This window comes from Haematobia irritans, chromosome 5, assembly GCF_050003625.1.
Source record: "Haematobia irritans isolate KBUSLIRL chromosome 5, ASM5000362v1, whole genome shotgun sequence".
NCBI classification, from domain to species: domain Eukaryota; kingdom Metazoa; phylum Arthropoda; class Insecta; order Diptera; family Muscidae; genus Haematobia; species Haematobia irritans.
The window spans coordinates 53539638-53566636 of record NC_134401.1 but is presented as its reverse complement, the minus strand read 5'-3'; the positions used below and the strand labels follow the sequence as shown (position 1 = coordinate 53566636).

Genomic DNA, 26999 nt, shown 5'->3' with positions numbered 1-26999 from the left:
TTTTTGTCATAATTTTATTTCGGTTGAAAATTTTATTCCTAGAAAAATTTTTTTCATAATTTTATTTCCGTTGAAAATTTTGTAAAAATTTTATTTCTATAGAAAATTTGTGAAGAGGAATATTTCGTAAAATCTACCAAAACATCAAGAATTCTACCAATCTACCAAGCAGTAAAAAATCTACCATTTTTGGTAAATTTCTACCAACTGTGGCAACCCAGGACTGGATGACTTTCGCATATATTTCTGCTAATTTTATCAAAGACAGTAAATTCCAGTCTTACTCTCTTGCAAGGTTTTACTGGATAACTTTAATTGGAAAAGTAAAAACTAAACCTATTAAGAACTGTTACATCTGAAAAAATGCTAACTTAAACAATTCTTAAAGCTTTTATTGTTTTGACTTTTTATACCAACAAATTTATTTGAGTATATAAATTATATTTTTCATAAAACTACACAGAATTTTTCCAATTAAAGTCTGAATGGAGTTTTAAGAAATTTTTTAATTGAAACAAAAATCAATCACAAAAATTAATAGTATCAATTATTTTTTAATTGGATCAATTAATTTTTTAATTGACTTTCAATTAATTTGTTAATTGATTCTATCATTTCTGTGATTGAAGACATTTTAAGTAAAAATTAATTGGATCAATTAATTCCATGATTGAAGACAAAAAATATTTTTTGTGTATAATCACGTTTTTAGCGAATAAACTTTGAAATCATGTTGAGTGCAAATAATCCTCAAATAGTATATGTTTTTCTAGGATTTCGAAAACACTCAAAACAAATTTAATTTCTTACAAAAACCACTGTGTATTGAATTTCGCTTTACTATATCATTTGCAAATACAGATCAATTTAATTGAATGCCAGATATCAGATTTTTTCTTCTTTACCTTGCATATCATTATGATTTCAATATACGACGGTTCTTCCCCCCTTGCCAAACACACAGAACAGGTGTGTAGGGTGAGGTGATATCGCCTATGATCACATAGAAAACAATCAACATAACGATTAGAAAACAAAACAGTAGCACCGGTTAGTTAGCCACAAATCAAGCTAATTAATAAACACGAATTAACAATTAGTGAATCTATAAAAGATGCTGCTCAAGATCTCCAGTAAATATTGTTGGTTATTACATTCGAAAGGTTAGTTCCATCTATCGGCTGTTTTTTTTGGAGTTTGTGTGTGTGTGTTTTGTGTTTACAGGATTATACAATTGTTGAACTAATTTGTATTGTGACTCCGATATTTAACCGATTATATACGTATAAATTTTGAAATTCCCAGAAATTGGATAACCAGTTAAAAGTTGCGATATATGCTTACTTTGTGCTTATTTTTGTATTCACAGATTCAACGGTGGTCTTTCCCAAATAGTGACAATGAAATTGGCTTTGTATATCCTGCCATTGTGCTTTGCCTTGGCCTATGGCCAATTTGGAGGCTTCGGAGGTTTTTCTCGTCCTACAAATTTTCTTCAACAGGGCGTGAATAGATTTACCTCTGGCCTTAAGGCAGTCCCTATATTGAATAATGTTCGCGATTTCGCTGATTTTGCTGTAAGTATTGAATATTATGACATTCGGTTTTACTTTTGTCATAACGAGCTGAGTGGATAAAAAACATTACTGTTCTTTTCGGAGTTTCGAACGACTTTTCGGGGATCTTATATATACCATTTTAACTACAAGTGAATTCTTTTGCATCTCAAGCTTCATTCTCTGAGCTGGATTGGACTCTTTCCAAACTTACATAGCGAACTGTGAAGCTACCTTACATACTACAGGAGGTCTAAAACCTTTTGATGTGCTTCTAGCAACCTGCAAAATCATAGTACATAAGCAAGCAAGACCTGAACCAGACCTATAACTAAATCTCTCTCTCTCTCTCTCTCTCAAATCAACCGACATTGAACAGGGAAATATGGATCCTCTTTGCAACATAACCTAGTAAGCTCTGAAACTGCCTCTTGGTGTGATTAGGATGGCGAATGATCGATGAGAGTGCTGTAGAGCTTGCTAAGACACCAAAAGAACCATGCTACTACAATAACTAAATATCTCTCTCCCGCTCTCTCAAATCAGCCGACAGAGAGGGAATCCTGGGTGCTCTTTTCAATATAACCTAGCAAACCTTGAAACTGACTTTCGTACTATAAGAGATGTAAAACCTATTGGCCTGTTTTTAGCCACCCATGAAATTATCGTGCGTAAGCAAGATAATAGGATAGCGAATGATCGATGGAAGTGATGTAGAAGTTGCTAAGACACCAAAAGAACCTAGCTACTATATGCATATTTTATTTCATGTGCCTCCCTTGAGACTTCTTATATCCTTTGTGATGAAATCCTATAGAGATGAAATGTTGACAAAATTTCCAATAAAATGAAATTTTGACAAAAATTTCCTATAGAAATGAAATTTTGACTAAATTTCCTAGAGAAATGAAATTTTGACAAAATTTCCGATAGACCCGAAATTTTGACAAAAATTCCTATAGAAACGAAATTTTGACAAAATTTCCTAAAGAAATGAAATTTTAACAAAATTTCCTAGAGAAATAAAATTTTGACAAAATTTCCTATAGAAACGAAATTTTGACAAAATTTCCTATAGAAATGATATTTGGACAAAATTTCCTACAGAAATTAAATTTTGACAACTTTTCCTAAAAAAATAAATTTTGACAAAATTTCCTATAGAAACGAAATTTTGACAAAATTTCCTATTTCTACAAAATTTTCTATAGAAATTAAATTTTGACAAAATGTCCTATAGAAATGAAATTATGATAACTTTTCCTAAAGAAATGAAATTTTGAAAAAAATCCTAGATAAACGAAATTTTAACAAAATTTCCTATAGAAATGAAGTTTTGACAAAAATTTCCTACAGAAACAAAATTTTGACAAAATTTCCTAGATAAATGAAATTTTGACAAAATTTCCTACAGAAACGAAATTTTGACAAAATTTCCTATAGAAATTATATTTGGACAAAATTTCCTATAGAAACGAAATTTTGACAAAATTTCCTATAGAAATGAAATTTCGACAACTTTTCCTAAAGAAATTAAATTTTGACAAAATTTCCTATAGAAACGAAATTTTGACAAAAATTCCTATAGAAACGAAATTTAGACAAAATTTCCTACAGAAACGAAATTTTGACAAAATTTCCTATAGAAATGAAATTTTGACAAAAATTCCTATAGAAACGAAATTTTGACAAAATTTCCTATAGAAATGAAATTTTGACAAAATTTCCTAAAGAAATGAAATTTCGACAACTTTTCCTAACGAAATTAAATTTTGACAACTTTTCTTAAAGAAATTAAATTTTGACAAAATTGCCTATAGAAACGAAATTTTGACAAAATTTCCTATTTCTACAAAATTTTCTATAGAAATTAAATTTTGACAAAATTTCCTATAGAAATGAAATTATGATAACTTTTCCTAAAGAAATGAAATTTTGAAAAAAAAAAAATCCTAGATAAACGAAATTTTGACAAAATTTCCTATAGAAATGAAGTTTTGACAAAAATTTCCTCCAGAAACAAAATTTTGACAAAATTTCGTAGATAAATGAAATTTTGACAATATTACCTATAGAAATTATATTTGGACAAAATTTCCTATAGAAACGAAATTTTGACAAAATTTCCTATAGAAACGAAATTTTGACAAAAATTCCTATAGAAACGAAATTTAGACAAAATTTCCTACAGAAACGAAATTTTGACAAAATTTCCTATAGAAATAAAAATAAAACTTTGCAAAACATTGCTTTAGAAATGAAAATTTGTACAAAATTTCCTATAGAGATTAAATTTTAACAAAATTTCCTATAGAAACAAAATTTTAACAAAATTTCGTATAGAAACGAAATTTTACCAAAACTTTCTAACTTTCTATAACTTTCTATTTTGAAAAAAATTCTTACAGAAATTAAATTTTGACAAAATGTCCTATAGAAATAAAATTATGATAACTTTTCCTAAAGAAATGAAATTTTGAAAAAAATCCTAGATAAACGAAATTTTGACAAAATTTCCTATAGAAATGAAGTTTTGACAAAAATTTCCTATAGAAACAAAATTTTGACAAAATTTCCTAGATAAATGAAATTTTGACAAAATTTCCTACAGAAACGAAATTTTGACAAAATTTCCTATAGAAACGAAATTTTGACAAAATTTCCTATAGAAAGGAAATTTGGACCAAATTTCCTATAGAAATGAAATTTCGACAACTTTTCCTAAAGAAATTAAATTTTGACAAAATTTCCTATAGAAACGAAATTTTGACAAAAATTCCTATAGAAACAAAATTTAGACAAAATTTCCTACAGAAACGAAATTTTGACAAAATTTCTTATAGAAATGAAATTTTGACAAAAATTCCTATAGAAACGAAATTTTGACAAAATTTCCTATAGAAATGAAATTTCGACAACTTCTCCTAAAGAAATTAAATTTTGACAACTTTTCTTAAAGAAATTAAATTTTGACGAAATTGCCTATAGAAACGAAATTTTGACAAAATTTCCTATTTCTACAAAATTTTCTATAGAAATTAAATTTTGACAAAATTTCCTATAGAAATGAAATTATGATAACTTTTCCTAAAGAAATGAAATTTTGAAAAAAAAATCCTAGATAAACGAAATTTTGACAAAATTTCCTATAGAAATGAAGTTTTGACAAAAATTTCCTACAGAAACAAAATTTTGACTAAAATTTCGTAGATAAATGAAATTTTGACAATATTACCTATAGAAATTATATTTGGACAAAATTTCCTATAGAAACGAAATTTTGACAAAATTTCCTATAGAAAGGATATTTGGACCAAATTTCCTATAGAAACGAAATTTTGATGAAATTTCCTATAGAAACAAAATTTTGACAAAATTTCCTAAAGAAATGAAATTTCGACAAATTTTCCTAAAGAAATTAAATTTTGACAAAATTTCCTTAGAAACGAAATTTTGACAAAAATTCCTATAGAAACGAAATTTAGACAAAATTTCCTACAGAAACGAAATTTTGACAAAATTTCCTATAGAAATAAAAATAAAACTTTGCAAAACATTGCTTTAGAAATGAAAATTTGTACAAAATTTCCTATAGAGATTAAATTTTAACAAAATTTCCTATAGAAACAAAATTTTAACAAAATTTCGTATAGAAACGAAATTTTACCAAAACTTTCTAACTTTCTATAACTTTCTATTTTGAAAAAAATTCTTACAGAAATGAAATTTTAACAAAATTTCCTATAGGAACGAAATGTTGAAAAAAATTCCTAGAGAAATGAAATTTTGACTAAATTTCCTATAGAAACAAAATTTTAACAAAATTATGATAACTTTTCCTAAAGAAATGAAATTTTGAAAAAAAATCCTAGATAAACGAAATTTTGACAAAATTTCCTATAGAAATGAAGTTTTGACAAAAATTTCCTACAGAAACAAAATTTTGACAAAATTTCGTAGATAAATGAAATTTTGACAATATTACCTATAGAAATTATATTTGGACAAAATTTCCTATAGAAACGAAATTTTGACAAAATTTCCTATAGAAAGGATATTTGGACCAAATTTCCTATAGAAACGAAATTTTGATGAAATTTCCTATAGAAACAAAATTTTGACAAAATTTCCTAAAGAAATGAAATTTCGACAAATTTTCCTAAAGAAATTAAATTTTGACAAAATTTCCTATAGAAACGAAATTTTGACAAAAATTCCTATGGAAACGAAATTTAGACAAAATTTCCTACACAAATGAAATTTTGACAAAATTTCCTATAGAAATATAAATAAAACTTTGCAAAACATTACTTTAGAAATGAAAATTTGTACAAAATTTCCTATAGAGATTAAATTTTAACAAAATTTCCTATAGAAACAAAATTTTAACAAAATTTCGTATAGAAACGAAATTTTACCAAAACTTTCTAACTTTCTATAACTTTCTATTTTGAAAAAAATTCTTACAGAAATGAAATTTTAACAAAATTTCCTATAGGAACGAAATGTTGAAAAAAATTCCTAGAGAAATGAAATTTTGACTAAATTTCCTATAGAAACAAAATTTTAACAAAATTTCCTATATAAATGAAATTTTAACAAAATTTCCTATAGAAACGAAAGTTTCGACAACTTTTCCTAAAGAAATTAAATTTTGACAACTTTTCCTAAAGAAATTAAATTTTGACAAAATTTCCTATAGAAACGAAATTTTGACAAAATTTCCTATTTCTACAAAATTTTCTATAGAAATTAAATTTTGACAAAATGTCCTATAGAAATGAAATTATGATAACTTTTCCTAAAGAAATGAAATTTTGAAAAAAAAAATCCTAGATAAACGAAATTTTGAAAAAATTTCCTACAGAAACAAAATTTTGACAAAATTTCATAGATAAATGAAATTTTGACAATATTACCTATAGAAATTATATTTGGACAAAATTTCCTATAGAAAGGAAATTTGGACCAAATTTCCTATAGAAACGAAATTTTGATGAAATTTCCTATAGAAACGAAATTTTGACAAAATTTCCTAAAGAAATGAAATTTCGACGACTTTTCCTAAAGAAATTAGATTTTGACAAAATTTCCTATGGAAACGAAATTTTGACAAAAATTCCTATAGAAACGAAATTTTGACAAAATTTCCTACAGAAACGAAATTTTGACAAAATTTCCTATAGAAACAAAATTTTAACCAAATTACGTATAGAAACGAAATTTTACCAAAACTTTCTATAGAAATCAAAATAAAATTTTGCAAAAATTTTCTTTAGAAATGAAAATAAATTTGTAATAAAATTTCCATTAAAAATGAAATTTGGACAAAATTTCCTACAGAAATGAAATTCGGACAAAATTTTGTATGGAAATAAAATTTTGACAAAATTTTCTACAGAAATGAAATTATTACAACGTTTCCTAATAAAATGAAATTTTGAAAAAAATTCTTACAGAAATGAAATTTTGAAAAAAAAAAATCCTAGATAAACGAAATTTTGACAAAATTTCCTATAGAAATGAAGTTTTGACAAAAATTTCCTATAGAAACAAAATTTTGACAATATTACCTATAGAAATTATATTTGGACAAAATTTCCTATAGAAACGAAATTTTGACAAAATTTCCTATAGAAAGGAAATTTGGACCAAATTTCCTATAGAAACGAAATTTTGATGAAATTTCCTATAGAAACGAAATTTTGACAAAATTTCCTAAAGAAATGAAATTTCGACAACTTTTCCTAAAGAAATTAGATTTTGACAAAATTTCCTATAGAAACGAAATTTTGACAAAAATTCCTATAGAAACGAAATTTAGACAAAATTTCCTACAGAAACGAAATTTTGACAAAATTTCCTATAGAAATAAAAATAAAACTTTGCAAAACATTGCTTTAGAAATGAAAATTTGTACAAAATTTCCAATAGAGATGGAATTTTAACAAAATTTCCTATAGCAACGAAATTTTGACAAAATTTCCTATAGAAATGAAATTATGACTAAATTTCCTATAGAAACAAAATTTTAACCAAATTACGTATAGAAACGAAATTTTACCAAAACTTTCTATAGAAATCAAAATAAAATTTTGCAAAAATTTTCTTTAGAAATGAAAATAAATTTGTAATAAAATTTCCATTAAAAATGAAATTTGGACAAAATTTCCTACAGAAATGAAATTCGGACAAAATTTTGTATGGAAATAAAATTTTGACAAAATTTTCTACAGAAATGAAATTATTACAACGTTTCCTAATAAAATGAAATTTTGAAAAAAATTCCTACAGAAATGAAATTTGACAATATTACCTATAAAAATTATATTTGGACAAAATTTTCTATAGAAATTAAATTTTGACAAAATTTTCTATGGAATTGAAATTTTCACAATATTTTATATAGAAGTGAAATTTTGACAGAAAGAAGAAATTGATAAAAATGAAATTTTAACAAAATTTCTTATAGAAATGAAATTTTGACTAAATTTCTTCTACAATTGAAATTTTGCCAAAAATTCCTACAATAGCTTTTTGCAAAACTTTTATAGAGTTGTCTGCTTAGATTAGGTGTCTCTCTGTTACGAAAATGTCCATTGTGATACCACATGTGGCGAACTTCTCCTTTAAAGCTGAGTACTATGTTCAGTTTTCAAGCTGAAACCCAGCTTGTTTTCACGGTTACTGTTTTAAATTAATTAATTTAGAAATGTAAAATAATCCGCAATCAATTCCTTGGAATGTTTCTATCAATTATTTGGCAAGACGTGATACAAAAATATATTCGTCTTCATATATATTTTTGTATTTTTAATTTTGTGTGTTTGGTGAAAAACCCGAACATAGTACTCACCTTAAGGCCGGTGGTATGCACTTCTAACAAAATTTCCGCTACCCATAAGAAGTGCATTGGTATTTTTGCTACCGAAAATTTAATGAGACGTTGTTATCGATTGTTCACATTTTGCTCACATAATAAATATATGACAAAAATGTATTAGTGACATTCAATTGGAATTTTGGCAAGAGCTGCATACCGGGTTTTATGACTGAGAGAGTCCTGCCCGATTTTATATTAAGCTTCATGGTGCAGGACTTATTTTCTATAGCCGAGTGTCTGACGCTATGTGAGACACCACTTAGAGAAATTTTGAAACAGAGAGAAATTTCACAAGCATTTATGTAATGATGGCATGGTAACCATTGTACCACATTGAATCTAAGTCTTCTGAGGTTTCCTTGCAGTACCATGTTACTGTTGTCTGAATGATGACACGCGCATCTACAGACTCCCGATCAAATTGATTAGAGCAGATTAATCAATTTGATTCACTCTCGCTACAGGTTTAAGAATTCTCCAAATGTGTTTGCGTTTTCCAACAAATCTTTGAACACTTTTATGTTTCTTCTTTCAGAAACAAACTGGCAAAACTTATGTTTCAGAAGCGGATAAAACATTGCGTGAAGGTATTTTCAAGGGACGCATGTCTTTGGTGGATGCCAATAATAAAGCTTTTGCTGCTGGTAAATCGACATACAAATCGGGTATCAATGCTTTTGCTGATCTTACAAAAGCAGAATTCTTGTCTCAACTTACGGGTAATCGCAAATCGGCTAAGGGAGAGTAAGTATTCGCCATATGCCTAAGGCTACGAGAATAATACTAATTTTTATCCTTTCGTGTAGGGAACAAGCCAAGAAACATCGTCAAAAGGCTGCTCCAGCTGCTGGAAAAATTCCCGATGCTTTTGATTGGCGTGAAAAGGGTGGTGTTACTCCCGTCAAATTCCAAGGAGAATGTGGCTCTTGCTGGTCATTTGCCACTACTGGAGCTATTGAGGGTCATTACTTCCGTAAAACTGGCAAGTTGATCAATCTCTCCGAACAGAATATGATTGATTGTGGCAAGGAAGAATTCGGCTTGGCCGGATGTGATGGTGGTTTCCAGGAGTATGCCTTTGAGTTTGTCACCAATCAAAAGGGTGTGGCTAAAGCTGAAAGCTATCCCTATTTGGATAAGAAGGATACCTGTCATTATAAGGACGAATTGAAGGGTGCTGAAATTAATGGTTTTGCCACCATTGAACCCAAGGATGAGGATACCATGAAAAAGGTTATTGCCACTTTGGGCCCCTTGGCCTGTTCGGTCAATGGTTTGGAGTCTTTGTTGTTGTATTCCAGCGGTATTTACTCCGATGAGGAATGCAACAAAGGTGAAGTCAACCACTCCATTTTGGTTGTGGGCTATGGCAGTGAGAATGGCCAAGATTATTGGATTGTCAAGAATTCGTGGGATAAGGTCTGGGGCGAAGAGGGCTATTTCCGTTTGCCACGTGGCAAGAACTTCTGTGGTATTGCCAGTGAATGTAGTTATCCCATTATCTAAAATCTGAAAACAAAAACAATTCCCAATAGGTTTATGTTCAATCCCAATAGTGTTTATTTTTTCTTATTTTTATTGAACATTTTAATAAACAATTATTATTATTTTTTTTTATATAACAAATACAACTTTTCCTGAGTTTTTCTCTTTTGTTTGTAATTTTTCTTTGGTTAACTTAATACCACACTCACACACAGATGATTGTTGTAATTAATAGGTCAGGCGTAGCGAAACTAAGGACAACATAATCAATAGTCCTGAGCTCACAATTGCGTAGGCTCCATCACCATCGCCATCCTCGCCATCATCTTCATTCTCGATTATAACAATTCGTTCTTCTATTTCTGGATAAACAAAGTCTCGTCTTCTCAGGTAATCTTGGAATGCTTCCGAGTCTGTTTTAGCCAGACGTTGAGGTTCTGGTCCATCCACTTCTTTGAATGTATGACCATCACCACCGTCCAATAGGAAAAACGGTATAATTACATTATACATTTTGGTCTCTTCCAATGGTTCATAGGTGGGAACATTGCAAGCGGCACATAGAACCTGAGTGGATATTACTCGACTACCAGCTGGTTTATTATAATCGTAGGTTACATGGACTCCAGACATTTGAAGAAAACCACCACTGGAATCTCTTTCGTGCATAGTTGCGGAATGTTCCAGAGCCTGCTTCATAGTTTTACCACTGATCCTGGTCACATACAGGTCATTGCTAAATGGTAAAACACCAATGGCATCGGCGGCAAGAATTGTTCCATCGGAACGTTTTTCAATGGAGTTGCGAATACCTGAAATGGAAAACAGATACATGAGATTTCAGTGGGGGGCTGGGCTGTAATTTCAATGAAATGTGGTGAATGGTGAATCTCGGAAACTATCTATTTGTACGTAACACAATTTGAGGTTTTTAGCAGCTTGACCAATGTGAGGTCTTACCTACTCCACGAACTACCAGAACACTAAGCTTAAATGTGATGTATTAAACTTACCTCCTCCTTGTATGAATGCTACTGCAGCATCAGTCCAAAAAGTTCCACCTAGATCTTCCAAAACTCTAGCATGAATCATAGAGTCAGCTACTAAATTTCCCAAATTGCATTCCTGGGCACGGCAGATTTCAGCTCGACCTTCCAAATGGACTTTTGTATGACCAACAATATCACCCTCTAAGGCAGTGACATTTGGACGATAAACTTCCAGCAATGCTAAGACATCAGATTCACGGGGTACTTCAGCATTTAAAAGAATTGGAGTGCCATCAAATTCAATAAGATTGCCATCTTTGTCAAACTAAATGGAATGAGAAAAGTACAAATTGTTTTTTGTTGGTATAACAAAAATTTTGGAAAATTAAGAGTTCCAAAAATCAAATAATTCATTAAATAATTACCTGTACATGTAATTTTCCTAAATATTTGGTATAGGCATAGGCCTGGACAACAGGCACCTGTTTGCCACTTGTCTGATTTACAACTGTTGGGTATGGACCATCAATACGTTCGGCATCAGGTTGTTCACCATTATACAGGAAAGTATTGGTATGACCACCAATGACTAAATCAACATCGGGACATAAGGCAGCTATCTCTTGATCTCTCATGTAGCCAGAATGACCAAGGGCAATAATAATGTTAATACCTTCAGCTTTTAGGCGCGCTGATTCTTGGCTATAGAAAAAGAGAGAAAATTCTGTCAATATTTCATTTCTATGGAAAATTTTGTCAAAATTTCATTTGATAAGAAAAATTTGTTAAAATTTCATTTGTATAGAAATTTCGCCAAAATTTCATTTCTATAGAAAATTCTGTAAAAATTGCACTTCTAAGGGAAATTCTGTAAAAAGTGTGATTCCATAGGAAATTTTATCAAAATTTCTTATATATCGAAAATTTTGTCAAAATTCTTATCTATTGTCACAATTTCAATTCTATAGACAATTTTGTCAAAACTTCATTTCTATAGGAAGTTTTGTTGAAATTTCATTGCTATAAGAAATTTTCTTAAAATCTCATTTTTATAGGAAATTTTGTATAAATTTCTATAGGAAATTTTGTCAAAATTTCAGTTCAGCGTAAAATTTCATATCTATAGGAAATATTGTTAAATTTTTATTTCTATGTGTAATTTTGTCAAAATTTCACTTCTAATGAAATTTTTACCAAAATTTCATTTCTAAACGAAATTTTTTCAAAGTTTCATTTCTCTACGAAATATTTATCGAAATCTCATTTCAATATGAAATTTTTTCAAAATTTCATTTTTATAGGAAATTTTCTCAAAATTTCATTTCTATAGGAAATTTTGTTAAAATTTAATTTCTATAGGAAATTTTGTCAAAATTTAATTTCGATAGAAAATTTTGTCAAAATTTCATTTCTATAGGAAACTTTGGCAAAATTTCATTTCGGTAGATATTTTGTCAAAAACTTATTTCTATGGGAAATTTAGTCAAAAATTTATTTCTAAGGAAATTTGTTCAAAATTTCATTTCTATAGAAAATTTTGTTGAAATTTCATTGCTATAAGAGAGTTTCTTAAAATCTCATTTCTATAGGAAATTTTGTAAAAATTTCATTTCTATTGAAAATTTTGTAAAAATTTCATTTCTATTGAAAATTTTATCAACATTTCATACCTATGAAAAATTTTGTCTAAATTTAATTTTTATAGGATTTTTTTTCAAAATTTCATATCTATAGGAAATATTGTTAAATTTGTATTTCTTAGGAAATTTTGTCGAAATTTCATTTCTAACACTGAAAAAACAGTGAACCCTTTTCCATTGCAAAATGAACTAAACTGTAGTAATATTGACCATGATTTAGCCCTTAAGATTTTTTTCAACTTGTCTAGTTTATAATTCTCTTAAATTTTAGTTCATCTATAACATTGTAGTTTAGTTCATTTTTACAACACCATAAGATTTATATACCCCTACCAAGTTAAAAAGTCAGTATTATTTTGGTTTACTTGCTTATTTTGTGGGAAACCCGATAATAAAAATTGGTTACCAGTCTCTTTAAAATGTCGACGACTAAACTATTTTTAAATCAATCATTCCACAGTACAGAGAAATTAAATAATTAAAGGAACAACAAACCGTTTTACTATTATGAAAATTTTCATACATTAAAATTAAACTTTTTTTAAGCAAAAGTACTTTATTATAAAAACTTATGATGAAAATTCTTAATACAATGTTTTTTGTGAATAAAAATGATGACCACGTGGAACAGAGAGTAGTTCATTTGAACCCGCTGTTTGGACATTTTGACTTATCCTTTTTTTATTCATCGTAGGTAGTTTTTTCACATATCTTGCTGGGAAAAATGGAAACAAAAATGAAAATTGTTAAAAATTAACACCATGTAATGAAATATAATTTTTAATTCTTCATTTTAGCTTGTAACTTACCATATTTGGGGCATTTTATCAAATGGTGTAAAGAATTCAACTTTTCTTTGGAAAACGTATCTCATAAAATTTGTACCTGAAACAATTAGAGAAATAATGAAGTATTCTATATAAACTCATAAAACTGTGTTGTTTTCGATGTGAAGGATATAATAAAATAAATATTCTGATTGAAAGAAAGCCAACGTTTTAATATAAAACTTACCAATTCTCTATTAAATTGTACGCTGAGGGGAAATATAAAAAGTTGTCCAAATTTATTTGGGTTACTCTGAAATTAAATATTAAATAAAATTATTAAATAAGTTTTCAAAAATCTAATGAAAAAAATAATAATATGCATTAAAAACCAAATATTCTTGCTAAAAGAAAGTTAAAGAATCCTTACCAATTCACTATTAAATTACAGGCAAAGGAGTACTAACAATTTGTCCAAATGTTTAAGGGGTTATTCTGAAATTAAATATTTGTTTTTACATTAAAAATATTAAATTGGTTTCCAACAAATTTGATTAAAGAAATGCTAAAATAAGGTATTAAAAACCTGTAATTTTGTATATAAAAAGGTCATAAAAACGTAAATATTCTAGTTGAAAGAAAGCCAATTTTTAAAAGAAAACTTACCAATTCTCTATTTTTTAAATTTGTTCGAATCCATCTGGAGTTACTCTGAAATTAAATATTGTTTTTACAACAAAGAAAACATTAAACTGGTTTTCAAAAAAAAAAAAATAATTAACAAATAATAATATACATAAAAAATATTCTTTTTAAAAGAAAGTCATATTAAAAAAATACTTACCAATTTATGAATAAACTATACGCTGAGATATAACAAACATTTTCCAAATTCATCTGGAATTGAATATTATTTTTTTTAAATAGAATAATAAAAATTTCAATACACTTTCAATTTCAACATATTCTCCTAAATATTCTTAATAACCTTTTTCTAAACTACCGATAAAATATTAATAATTTTCATTTAAAAGGTTTAATAAACAAACACCAATATATGTCTCAAAAATCCAAAATATTCCATGCCTTTATATTCCCTTGTTGCATACCTACTTAAAAGATGCAACAGCCCACGCCAACGCCAACTATACAACTGAAGCATGCCAAACAAAACCAAGCAAAGCCAAAACATCCCTACAACAACAAAAACCCATGTGCCTTTATTGAAAACAACACCTCATCCAGCCAAATAAACCATCCGCGAATAACAAACACACACACACAAACCACTAAATGGACAAAAATAAAAACAACCCCACACTCATGTATACACAACAAAACTCAAGTAACATCATATTTACATTAATCACATTCCACTATGCCGATAAAGATCTCTGTACTATGCATTAGTTCATCGCATCTGCTGACAATTTACTCTAAGAATAATATTCGTAAAGGCACACCAGTTTATGAACGATGAAACGTTTAACTTAAAATTTGCAAAATTTTCATGAAATGTTATCTCCCATTTTTGACGAAAATATCTATAAATTTAATTACATGTGAACTAAAAATATTTCATTGTGTAATTTTTTACCAACAATTATTAACTATAGGAATTGTCAGTAAGAAATTGCTATCCACTTTCAAGTTCATTTTTCGTAAAAAAATATTTTCTCATACAAAAACATCTTGTAGTAAATTGCACTTATTATTTAGAAAATACTTTACATTTCACAAGTAGTTTTATAGCATGACAAACGAATTTTTAACTACCAGTTAAGAAATTTTTTAAAGAAATTTCCATCGTATTTTGTAGGCCATGAACTAAACGATTGCTACTTAGAATTTGTAAAATTTCCTTTCGAGTAGTTAATTTTCGTTCAAGGTACGAAAAATGAACTAAAATTCTGGAAAATTCTTGTAATAAATTATTGTAAAAATCTTCTTAAATTTACGAGACACTTTTTTTTCTGTGAATGGAAATTTTTACCAAAATTTCATTTCTAAAGGAAATTTTTGTCTAAGTTTCATTTCTATATGACATTTTTATCGAAATCTCATTTCAATAAGAAATTTTCTCAAAATTTATTTTTTATAGGAAACTTTGTCAAAATTTCATTTCTATAGAAAATTTTGTCAAAATTTCATTTCTATAGGAAATTTTGTCAAAATTTCATTTCTATAGGAAATTTTGTCCAAATTTCATTTCTCTAGGAAATTTTGTCTAAACTTCATTTCTATAGGAAATTTTGTCAAAATTTCATTTCTATTTTGTCAATTTTGTCAAAATTTCATTTCTCAAGGATTTTTTTCAAAATTTCATTTTTATAAGGCATTTTGTGAAAATATAATTTCTATAGGAGTTTTTGTCAAATTTTCTTATCTATAGGATAATATAGAAATTACATTTCTATAGGAAATTTTGTTAAAATTTCATTTCTATAGGAAATTTAGTCAAAATTTCATTTCCATAAAAAAATTGTCAAAATTTCATTTCTCTAGGGAACTTTCTCAAACTTTGGCAAATTTTCATTTCGGTAGATATTTTGTCAAAAATTATTTCTATGGGAAATTTAGTCAAAAATGTATTTCTTATTTTGTCAAAATTTCATGTCTATAGGAAATTTTGTTAAAATTTCATTTCTAAAGGAAATTTTTGTCTAATTTTCATTTCTATATGAAATTTTTATCGAAATCTCATTTCAATAAGAAATTTTCTCAAAATTTCATTTTTATAGGAAATTTTGTAAAATTTTCTTATCTACAGGAAATTTTGCTATTTTTTATCTCAAGGAAAATTTGTTAAAATTTCTTTTCCATAGGAAATTTTATCAAAATTCCATTTCTATAGGAAATTTTGTCAATATTTCATTTCTATAAAAATATTGTCAAAATGTCATTTCTCTAGGAAATTTTATCTTAACTTCATTTCTATAGGAAATTTTGTCAAAATTTCATTTCTGTTTTGTCAATTTTGTCAAAATTTCATTTCTCAAGGAATTTTTTTCAAAATTTCATTTTTATAAGACATTTTGTGAAAATATAATTTCTATAGGAATTTTTGTCAATTTTTCTTATCTATAGGAAATTTGGTTAAAATTACATTTCTATAGGAAATTTTGTTAAAATTTCATTTCTATAGGAAATTTAGTCAAAATTTCATTTCTATAAAAAATTTGTCAAAATTTCATTTCTCTAGGAAATTTTCTCAAATTTCATTTCGTAGATATTTTGTCAAAAAGTTATTTCTATGGGAAATTTAGTCAAATATGTATTTCTTATTTTGTCAAAATTTCTTTCCATAGGAAATTTTGTCACAATTTCATTTCTATAGGAAATTTTGTCAAAATTTCATTTCTATAGGAGATTTTGTTAAAATTTCATTTCTATAAGAGATTTTGTTAAAATTTCATGTCTATAGGAAATTTTGTCAAAATTTCATTCCTATAGAAAATTTTGTCAAAATTTCATTTCTCTAGAGAATTTTCTCAAAATTTCATTTTTATAGGAAATTTTGTCAAATTTTCTTATCTACAGGAAATTTTGTCATTTTCTATCTCAAGGAAAATTTGTCGAAATTTCTTTTCCATAGGAAATTTTGTCAAAATTTCATTTCTATAGGAAATTTAGTCAAAATTTCATTTCCATAAAAAATTTGTCAAAATTTCATTTCTCTAGGGAATTTCCTCAAACTTTGGCAAAATTTCATTTCGTAGATATTTTGTCAAAAAGTTATTTCTATGGGAAATTTAGTCAAAAATGTATTTCTTATTTTGTCAAAATTTCATGTCTATAGGAAATTTTGTCAAAATTTCATTTCTATTGGAAATTTTGTTAAAATTTCATTTCTATAGGAAATTTTGTCAAAATTTCATTTCTATAGGAAATTTTGTCAAAATTTCATGTCTATAGGAAATTTTGTCAAAATTTCATTTCCATAGGATATTTTGTTAAAATTTCATTTCCATAGGAAATTTTGTTAAAATTTCATTTCTATAGGAAATTTTGTTAAAATTTCGTTTCTATAGGAAATTTTGTCAAAATTTCATTTCTCAAGGAATTTTTTTCAAAATTTCATTTTTATAAGACATTTTGTGAAAATATAATTTCTATAGGAATTTTTGTCAATTTTTCTTATCTATAGGAAATTTGGTTAAAATTACATTTCTATAGGAAATTTTGTTAAAATTTCATTTCTATAGGAAATTTAGTCAAAATTTCATTTCTATAAAAAATTTGTCAAAATTTCATTTCTCTAGGAAATTTTCTCAAATTTCATTTCGTAGATATTTTGTCAAAAAGTTATTTCTATGGGAAATTTAGTCAAATATGTATTTCTTATTTTGTCAAAATTTCTTTCCATAGGAAATTTTGTCACAATTTCATTTCTATAGGAAATTTTGTCAAAATTTCATTTCTATAGGAGATTTTGTTAAAATTTCATTTCTATAAGAGATTTTGTTAAAATTTCATGTCTATAGGAAATTTTGTCAAAATTTCATTCCTATAGAAAATTTTGTCAAAATTTCATTTCTCTAGAGAATTTTCTCAAAATTTCATTTTTATAGGAAATTTTGTCAAATTTTCTTATCTACAGGAAATTTTGTCATTTTCTATCTCAAGGAAAATTTGTCGAAATTTCTTTTCCATAGGAAATTTTGTCAAAATTTCATTTCTATAGGAAATTTAGTCAAAATTTCATTTCCATAAAAAATTTGTCAAAATTTCATTTCTCTAGGGAATTTCCTCAAACTTTGGCAAAATTTCATTTCGTAGATATTTTGTCAAAAAGTTATTTCTATGGGAAATTTAGTCAAAAATGTATTTCTTATTTTGTCAAAATTTCATGTCTATAGGAAATTTTGTCAAAATTTCATTTCTATTGGAAATTTTGTTAAAATTTCATTTCTATAGGAAATTTTGTCAAAATTTCATTTCTATAGGAAATTTTGTCAAAATTTCATGTCTATAGGAAATTTTGTCAAAATTTCATTTCCATAGGATATTTTGTTAAAATTTCATTTCCATAGGAAATTTTGTTAAAATTTCATTTCTATAGGAAATTTTGTTAAAATTTCGTTTCTATAGGAAATTTTGTCAAAATTTCATTTCTCTAGAGAATTTTGTCAAAATTTCATTTCTCTAGAGAATTTTCTCAAAATTTCATTTCTATAGGGAGTTTTGTCAAAATTTCTTTCCATAGAAAATTTTGTCAAAACTTCATTTCGGTAGAAATTTTGTCAAAAAATTATTTCTATAGGATATTTTATTAAAATTTCAGTTAAATAGGAAATTTTAGAATTTCTGTTTTCTTACTTGATGGACTCCACTTCATCATTGAATCGGACATCCTTAGCCTTTGTTAGATTTTGAGTTTCCGGTGTAATGTAACCAATAACACCAATCTTGACACCATTCACATCTAATACTGTGGAGTTGTGCAAACTCTTTGCTGCTCTCAATTCTGGTTGATTAGAAAGATCCAAGTTGGCAGCTAATACTGGAAATTCAGCCTTTTCAAGGAAGGGTATCAGACCTTCTACATCTTCATCGAATTCATGATTACCCAAGGACTAAAACAAGATGACAGTATGAAATTAAAACTCAGACAGTTCAGCGTAAAAATCTCACTTACAATAGCATCTGGTTGAAGTACATTGAGGAAAGCTGCTGTAATATTATCTTTGAAAATATAAAACCATGCTGTTCCAGTATAGGTATCACCGGCATTTAAATATAAAACGGGAGTACCACCGTTCTGTGCTTCTTCACGATATTTGCGAACTCTGTAATGGATGAATTGTTTATTTTGGTTCGAATAAATAAATAAGTAAAAAAAAAAAACAATATTTAACTGATATTATTTTATATACGGATTAGATAAGATAGAGTCTCCCTTTAGCATTTCTACTAATTGGTAATGTTCTATTAGACTGCATTAATGGAATAGAAATAGAACTGACGTAATTTTCTAAATTCAGTGAGAGTAAATCTGGATTTAAATCGTCGATTTAATTAAGCGTGTTTTTGTTAAATTTGTATATTTGATATACAAATTGGGAATCCAAAATAAATTCAATAGAGAACCTCTGTGGAGAATTGGATAGAAGGGTGGTAATGTAAAGACAGAGTACGGGTTTCAAATCTTTTCTGAAATTTTCGAAATTTACAAAGGAATGTCGCATATTGTACGTCACTCAAATAATTCACAATAAATTACTTTCCACTACTGTGAATAGAGAACGGCTCTTTAATAAAATTTAAATTTGCAATTCTGGCAATAATTTCCTTGACTAACATGACCCTCATAATTCATAAAAGAACTCTCATAAAAAGAAAACACAACTATTATTATACTTACTCGTGAGCAACTCTAGCAAATCCACCATAGCATTTATTGGTGTTTGCCATTTCTTCGGTACATTTGCCACTGTCCACACTGGTCTGCTCGAAGCGGGCATGCATATCATTATTATGTAATATTATAAATTCTGTAGCAACATCATTGCGTGGTATCGGATTGGAATTAGCCAGACATGCTAAATAGCAGACTAGGACAATGGGGAAAAGGCGAGTCGCAATCATCGTCATGTTGTGCGGGAGGATTTTGTTGCCGAACTAAAAATTTTGAAAATAAAAACCGTTAATATTATCAACAGTTATATGAAAGTGTTAAGATAAGGCCAAATAATTTACTATGAATATATTTTATGAGCTATAATTTTATATTTCTATAAATCTAGTTATGGCTAAAATGATTAATAGCAGTTATTTTTAAATCATAATTTTTTTATAATAATTGTTTTTTTTTTATTTTATCATAAGAAACATTTTAATATTAGAGACAGGAATTTTTGATTCTGAATTGTTTCAAATTAAGGGAATAAATGGAAATATCAAATTTTTATTTAATATAATTCGAACTTTTTGGGGACATTCTGCTTGAGAAAATACTCAATATTACATAGTTTGAGGACTTATCGTTGGTTACATGTTATACCAAAGTTTGATTTAATTTATTAAAATTAAAGGAAATATTAATATTTGCGTTAATATAATTCGATATGTTTGGGGACATTTTTCCTTACCAAAGACAATGTTCAATACAATATAATTTGAGAACCTATTGTTAGTTACATTATGTCATATCAAAAGTTTATTTAATATATTTTGGTTATATGAAGTTAGTCTCAAAATCCATCTAAGAAATCACTGAATACTGTTTTTTCCAATTTATTTATTGATCCAAATATAAAAGAATTATAGTATCAACTAAAATGAGAATAAACAGCTTTAGTTTCTCATTCCATTTACAATAAAATTGGTTACCATAAGTTTTAAATTAATATAAAACGACTTTTCCAATGTTTAGGCAGACTATTTTATTTTAAAAGACATTTACATTTAGTATCAAAGCATAAAATTCCCACTTTTGAATTTAAAACTCTTGTTGGCTTTACGTTGGTTAACTAAATATAGATGGCCAAAGAGTCAATTGGAGATTTTTCGATTTCCTGAAATTTTTTGAAGAAAACAACATTTTCAAAAAATAAAATAAATAAAATAAAATAAAATAAAATATTAAAAATGTAAAATCCTAAACAACGTCATATACTATATTTTAAGTGTTTTTTTATCTTACATTCAAGGATTCAAATTTTCAATTAATATAAATCAAAAATAATTTTCTTTACTTTAAAGCAACTTGGCCTTGCTCCAAAAGACATTCGGGTTTTAAATTTAATGGAAAAAAGGTTTAGAGCAAAGATTTCTATTATTCTTTTAATTAACATGTATTTTAAGGAAATTTATCCTTAATATTGTGTGAATTTCATGTCCTTATATTCAGTTTGTACACAGAAAAAAAAGTGTCTCGTAAATTTAAGAAGATTTTTACAATAATTTATTACAAGAATTTTCCAGAATTTTAGTTCATTTTTCGTATCTTCAACGAAAATTAACTACTCGAAAGGAAATTTTACAAATTCTAAGTAGCAATCGTTTAGTTCATGACCTACAAAATACGATGGAAATTTCCTTAAAAATTTTCTTAACTGGTAGTTAAAAATTCGTTTGTCATGCTATAAAACTACTTGTGAATTGTAAAGAATTTTCTAAATAATAAGTGCAATTTACTATAAGATTTTTTTGTATGAGAAAATATTTTTTTACGAAAAATGAACTTGAAAGTGGATAGCAATTTCATACTGACAATTCCTATAGTTAATTATTGTTGGTAAAAAATTACCCAATGAAATATTTTTAGTTCACATGTAATTAAATTTATAGACATTTTCGTCAAAAATGGTAGATAACATTTCATGAAAATTTTGCAAATTTTAAGTTACACTTTTCATCGTTCATAAACTGGTGTGCCTTTACGAATATTATTCTTAGAGTAAATTGTCAGCAGATGCGATGAACTAATGCATAGTGCAGTGATCTTTATCGGAATAGTGGAATGTGATTAATGTAAAGATGATGTTACTTGAGTTTTGTTGTGTATACATGAGCGTGGGGTTGTTTTTATTTTTGTTCATTTAGTGGTTTGTGTGTGTGTGTGTTTGTTATTCGCGGATGGTTTATTTGGATGGATGAGGTGTTGTTTTCAATAAAGGCACATGTGTTTTTGTTGTTGTAGGAATGTTTTGGCTTTGCTTGGTTTTGTTTGGCATGCTTCAGTTGTATAGTTGGCGTTGGCGTGGACTGTTGCATTTTTTAAGTAGGTATGCAACAAGGGAATATAAAGGCATGGAATATTTTGGATTTTTGAGACATATATTGGTGTTTGTTTATTAAACCTTTTAAATTAAAGTTATTAATATTTTATCGGTAGTTTAGAAAAAAGTTATTAAGAATATTTAGGAAAATATGTTGACATTGAAAGTGTATTGAAATTTTTATTATTCTATGTAAACAATTAATATTCAGTTCCAGATGAATGTGGAAAATTTTTGTTATATCTCAGCGTATAGTTTATTCATAAATTGGTAAGTATTTTTTTAATATGTCTTTCTTTTAAAAATAATATTTTTTGTGTATATTATTATTTGTTAATTATTTTTTTTGGAAAACAGTTTAATGTTTTTCTTTATTGTAAAAACAATATTTAATTTCAGAGCAACTCCAGATGGATTCGAACAAATTTAAAAAATAGAGAATTGGTAATTCTTCTTTTAAAAATTGGCTTTCTTTCAACTAGAATATTTACGTTTTTATGACCTTTTTATCATTAAAATTACAGGTATTTAATACCTTATTTTAGTATTTCTTTAATCAAATTTTTTGGAAACCAATGAAATATTTTTAATGTACAACAAATATTTAATTTCAGAATAACCCCTTAAAAATTTGGGCAAGTTTTTAGTACTCCTTTGCCTGTAATTTAATAGTGAATTGGTAAGGATTCTTTAACTTTCTTTTAACCCTGGACAGTCATCCTTATTTTTTGTACATTAACGTCATCCTTCGTCATTTTGACTACTGCTGATTTCAAGACGCTATAATTTTCATCGTGAGCGAAAAAGTGAACCAAACTTGAATTTATTTTCTTATTCAATTTGGTTTTAAGTAGTATAAAACAAAATTTCATAAAACGGTCGAATTAGTATAACTTAAATTTCCCATTTCCCAATAGACTAAAATGTATTTTAAATCGAAAATGAAATTACGTGTCGTCATTTTGAAGATTGATGATTAATGTAAAAAATAAATATTTAATTTCAGAGTAACCCAAATAAATTCGGACTTTTTATATTTCCCCTCAGCGTACAATTTAATAGAGAATTGGTAAGTTTTATATTAAAACTTTGGCTTTCTTTCAACTAGAATATTTATTTTATTATATCTTTCACATCGATAACAACACAGTTTTATGAGTTTATTTAGAATACTTCATTATTTCTCTAATTGTTTCAGGTACAAATTTTATGAGATACGTTTTCCAAAGAAAAGTTGAATTCCTTACACCATTTGCTAAAATGCCCCAAATATGGTAAGTTACAAGCTAAAATGAATAATTAAAAATTATATTTCATTACATGGTGCTAAATTTTAACAATTTTCATTATTGTTTCCATTTTTTTCAGCAAGATATATGAAAAAATTACCTACGATGAATAAAAAAAGGATAAGTCAAAATGTCCAAACAGCGGGTTCAAATGAACTACTCTCTGTTCCACGTGGTCATAATTTTTATTCACAAAAAACATTGTATTAAGAACTTTCATCATACGTTTTTATAATAAAGTACTTTTTCTTAAAGAAAGTTTAATTTTAATGTATGAAAATTTTCATAATTGTAAAAGGGTTTGTTGTTCCTTTAATTATTTAATTTCTCTGTACTGTGGAATGATTGATTTAAAAATAGTTTAGTCTTCGACATTTCAAAGAGACTGTTAACCAATTTTTGTTATCGGGTTTCCCACAAAATAAGCAAGTAAACCAAAATAATACTGACATTTTAACTTGGTAGGGGTATATAAATCTTATGGTGTTGTAAAAATGAACTAAACTACAATGTTATAGATGAACTAAAATTTAAGAAAATTATAAACTAGACAAGTTGAAAAAAATCTTAAGGGCTAAATCATGGTCAATATTACTACAGTTTAGTTCATTTTGCAATGGAAAAGGGTTCACTGTTTTTTCAGTGTATAAACTTTCATATCTGTCAATATTTTTTTCACTGTATCTTGTCCTCAAAATAAGCATTTCCAGAGATATTATATTTTGGGGACATTCACGTTTCTCAAAGCCGACAATTTGTAATTTCGATTTTCAAGCTTTTGTATACCAAAAAAGGGCGAACCTCTGTATCACTGAAGCCAATTAAACTCTATTTTAGGTCATGGAATTATTATGTTTTGACAAAGTTTTGAGTACGTTAATTAAATTAATTAAAAAGGGGACAAATTATATACAAATGAAATATAAAGATTTACTAAATTCGCAAAACTGTTTAGTGCAAAGCTTTCTATTTTTCTTTTAATTAATATTTCTTTATTTTAAAGAAATGTCCTTATATTTAGTTTGTATAAACTTTCATATCAGTCAATATTTTTTCTAGTGTGTCATGTCCTTAAAATAAACATTCCCAACGTTTTATTTTTTAGGGACGTTCAAATTTCTCAGAGTCGAATTTCAAACGTTTGTGCACTCAAAAAAAAGGTCAAACCTCTGGGGCACTAAAGCGAATTTAACTCTATTTTAGTTCATGGAATTATGTTTTGAGAAAGTTTTGCGTATTTTAGTTAAATAAAGATTTACGAAATTCGCATATCCCACAAAAGTGTTCGTAATTTCTTAATATTTGTAAATTTTACTACAAATGAACGTATGGCGCTAAAGACATTTTTGCAAAGTTTGAATTCCAACTTTTTCAATCAAATTACAAAATTTTCTTTATCAAATGAAAAAAAAAAATAAATAAATATGTGTAATAAATTTTCTTACAACTGTCGAAAAGTATAAGCGTTTCTACACCCAAAGAAATTTGTTAGTAGGGACAGCAGAAAAGTCTGCTAAAGCAGCAGAAAGTCTGCTGAAAAAGGGACAGCAGTCACTGTTTGCTGAAATAGCAAACATTTCCTGCTATTTTTTAAGCTCGATTACACTAAAACATGTTTTATTTTAGCTAAAACAAATGAACATGTCAACTTAGGAGCTATCCTAACATAATAAAAACAATATTTTATGAATGTCTATAGTATTTGACCAAAAATCTGAATATTTATCGAATTGAGACATAACAGCAAACAAAATGTTTGCTGATCGTATTTAGGAGCTTGTAAGTATATTACAGTGCAAAACATACCAAAAACTACTTTTGGTTCTTAAATATGCTTTGGAGAAAAATGTATAACCTAAAAATTTTATAAGTTGTTGTTCATTAGGCCCTGAAGTACAAAAATGTAACAGCAGACATCGACTGCTGTTTTTAGCAGACTTTTTTCTATGAGTGTAAGACAGTTTAATTAAAATTTTCTAAAATTAACACAAATTTTTTAAAATTAATCAAAATTTTCCGTTTTTGATTGTGTGTTCCACTTTCATTTACTATTACAATAAATATAAGTGCAATATAATGTCCTCAAAGTAAGCATTCCCAGAGATACCATATTTTGGGGACATTCATGTTTTACAAAGCCGACAAATTGTAATCTCGATTTTTTTTTGAACCCCACTCTATTATTACAATAATTATAAGTACAATATCACGTCCTCAAAGTAAACATTCCCAGAGATATTACGTTTTGGGGACAATCACTTTTCTCAAAGCCAACAATTTGCAATTTTCGAATTTTCAGCTTGTGTGTGCTGCAATTCATTTTACCAACACAATAGTTTTAATAATAAATTATTAAAAAATGACGATATAGAATTATTTGAGATTTCACTGATGTCACTTCAGTTAACATGTTTTCAATATAATTAATCCGAGAAACGGAATATTATAGGGACATTTAGCTGTATAACCAAGTGATTTTTTATTCAATTCAAGAATTTCCCATATTATAGGTCTTCAAGTTTAAACATTTAGTGTGCCCCACTTCAATAAAACCCGAATATCTTGTATTCACTTCTTTTTTAAAGATATTTTTGCCGGGTGATACCGATTGTTCAAAATAATAACAATAAATTGAAATTTGTGTTTGTTATAAAAAAAAACTTGTTTCACTGATATCTCTTGTTTGATGTCTCAAAATAAAATTTGAATATTTCCGTCTTCTGAAGTTTTCTTATGAGATACTTTGTGTTATTCAGTATATCAACATTTTGAAATCACCCACGAATTATTAAAATAACAACATAAATATATATTGATTAAAGTATATGGAACTTTTTCTGTTTGTTTTTATTGAGCCCTTCGCGAGCTCCCGTATCCACTCACAAACCTCAATGACACACAACTCAATGCCGCTTGAACTACAATGATAATTATTCAATAAAAAAAGAAATTCATTGTTTTTTTCTTGTTATTAATAAATTGCACTTTTTGAAATATTGCTTTAATTTTTTCAATTATCTCTTTTAATAAGAAAACAGTCTTTCACACTCTATGGATATCGTAATAATCAGTAATAGTCCGCAAGTCTAAATAAAACTGAAACAATTGCTATTTATGTTGGTACTGGCGCAGGCGGTGGTGTCATGCAAAAATTTCAAGATTTAAAATTTTATTGACTCATTAAAAAATGTCATTATTTGTATACCTACACTTATTTAAATTTTTTTTAGGTTTTGAGTGTAAAGCAATTGAATTGAGATGAATAGATTCGTAGAAATATTTTTTGTTTTTTGTGGTTTGAAAAGCATCCTCTACCTGTTAAAGTCTGGTATGCACCTGTAGAGGTTTTTTATTGTACCCAATAAAAAAATAAATGAGTCTTTGTATCAGCAAACATTTCTGAGCGGTATTATCGATTTTTTATTATTTGCTCCCATAATAAACACATAATAAAACTCTCATACCGGTGTCTAAATTAAAATGAAAAATTTCGTTGACACGAAGTTCATTCGCTTGCCAATAAGACAGTTTTATCGTGCATTTCTTATGGTGATAGATTAAACGGTTTTCACTGAAAATGTCTTTCGTCTACCGATAACACAGTTTTGGCAAGTATTTCTTACGAGTAAAATTTATTATACTAACATTTATTATAATAACTTTTGTA

The 26999-nt window shown here is 27.2% G+C and overlaps 2 protein-coding genes and 2 long non-coding RNA genes across 5 annotated transcripts in view; 2 read left to right on the top strand and 2 right to left on the bottom strand.

The window, feature by feature from the left end:
• Positions 1 to 1349: 1349 nt before the first annotated feature.
• Positions 1350 to 10070, top strand: CtsK2 (Cathepsin K2). The gene is made up of 3 exons (XM_075313751.1): positions 1350 to 1577; positions 8975 to 9183; positions 9246 to 10070. The coding sequence occupies exons 1-3, from the start codon at positions 1401 to 1403 to the stop codon at positions 9943 to 9945; spliced, it is 1086 nt and encodes a 361-aa protein (XP_075169866.1). The 5' UTR covers positions 1350 to 1400; the 3' UTR covers positions 9946 to 10070.
• LOC142241904 (protein 5NUC-like) overlaps positions 9972 to 26999 on the bottom strand; it is a 51775-nt gene continuing 34747 nt past the window's right edge. Inside the window, exons 1-7 of one of the 2 annotated variants that reach the window (XM_075313750.1) lie at positions 26220 to 26242; positions 19685 to 19941; positions 18959 to 19109; positions 18640 to 18896; positions 11339 to 11615; positions 10938 to 11238; positions 9972 to 10736 (exon numbers count right to left, since the gene is read on the bottom strand). In XM_075313750.1, the coding sequence (XP_075169865.1) occupies positions 10153 to 10736; positions 10938 to 11238; positions 11339 to 11615; positions 18640 to 18896; positions 18959 to 19109; positions 19685 to 19914 (1800 nt within the window). In that variant the 5' untranslated portion in view covers positions 19915 to 19941; positions 26220 to 26242 and the 3' untranslated portion in view covers positions 9972 to 10152. Of the gene's footprint in view, positions 10737 to 10937; positions 11239 to 11338; positions 11616 to 18639; positions 18897 to 18958; positions 19110 to 19684; positions 19942 to 26219; positions 26243 to 26999 lie in introns of those variants that run through there. The other variant, XM_075313749.1, reaches the window with a different exon arrangement.
• On the bottom strand, positions 13084 to 14220 carry LOC142241906 (uncharacterized). The gene is made up of 6 exons (XR_012723862.1): positions 14165 to 14220; positions 13987 to 14031; positions 13751 to 13815; positions 13568 to 13633; positions 13363 to 13438; positions 13084 to 13268 (listed from the first exon to the last, which is right to left on the bottom strand). It is a non-coding gene; the product is annotated as an uncharacterized LOC142241906 (long non-coding RNA).
• On the top strand, positions 22205 to 23602 carry LOC142237427 (uncharacterized). The gene is made up of 5 exons (XR_012722485.1): positions 22205 to 22313; positions 22443 to 22487; positions 23050 to 23112; positions 23242 to 23317; positions 23412 to 23602. It is a non-coding gene; the product is annotated as an uncharacterized LOC142237427 (long non-coding RNA).

What these genes read in the sequence shown, in the direction of transcription:
- CtsK2 (XM_075313751.1), top strand. Translation starts at nt 1,401, where the DNA reads ATGAAATTGGCTTTGTATATCCTGCCATTGTGCTTTGCCTTGGCCTAT. An exon ending in GCGATTTCGCTGATTTTGCT is followed by an intron (nt 1,578 to 8,974) that starts GTAAGTATTGAA and finishes TTCTTCTTTCAG; the next exon opens with AAACAAACTGGCAAAACTTA. An exon ending in CGCAAATCGGCTAAGGGAGA is followed by an intron (nt 9,184 to 9,245) that starts GTAAGTATTCGC and finishes CCTTTCGTGTAG; the next exon opens with GGAACAAGCCAAGAAACATC.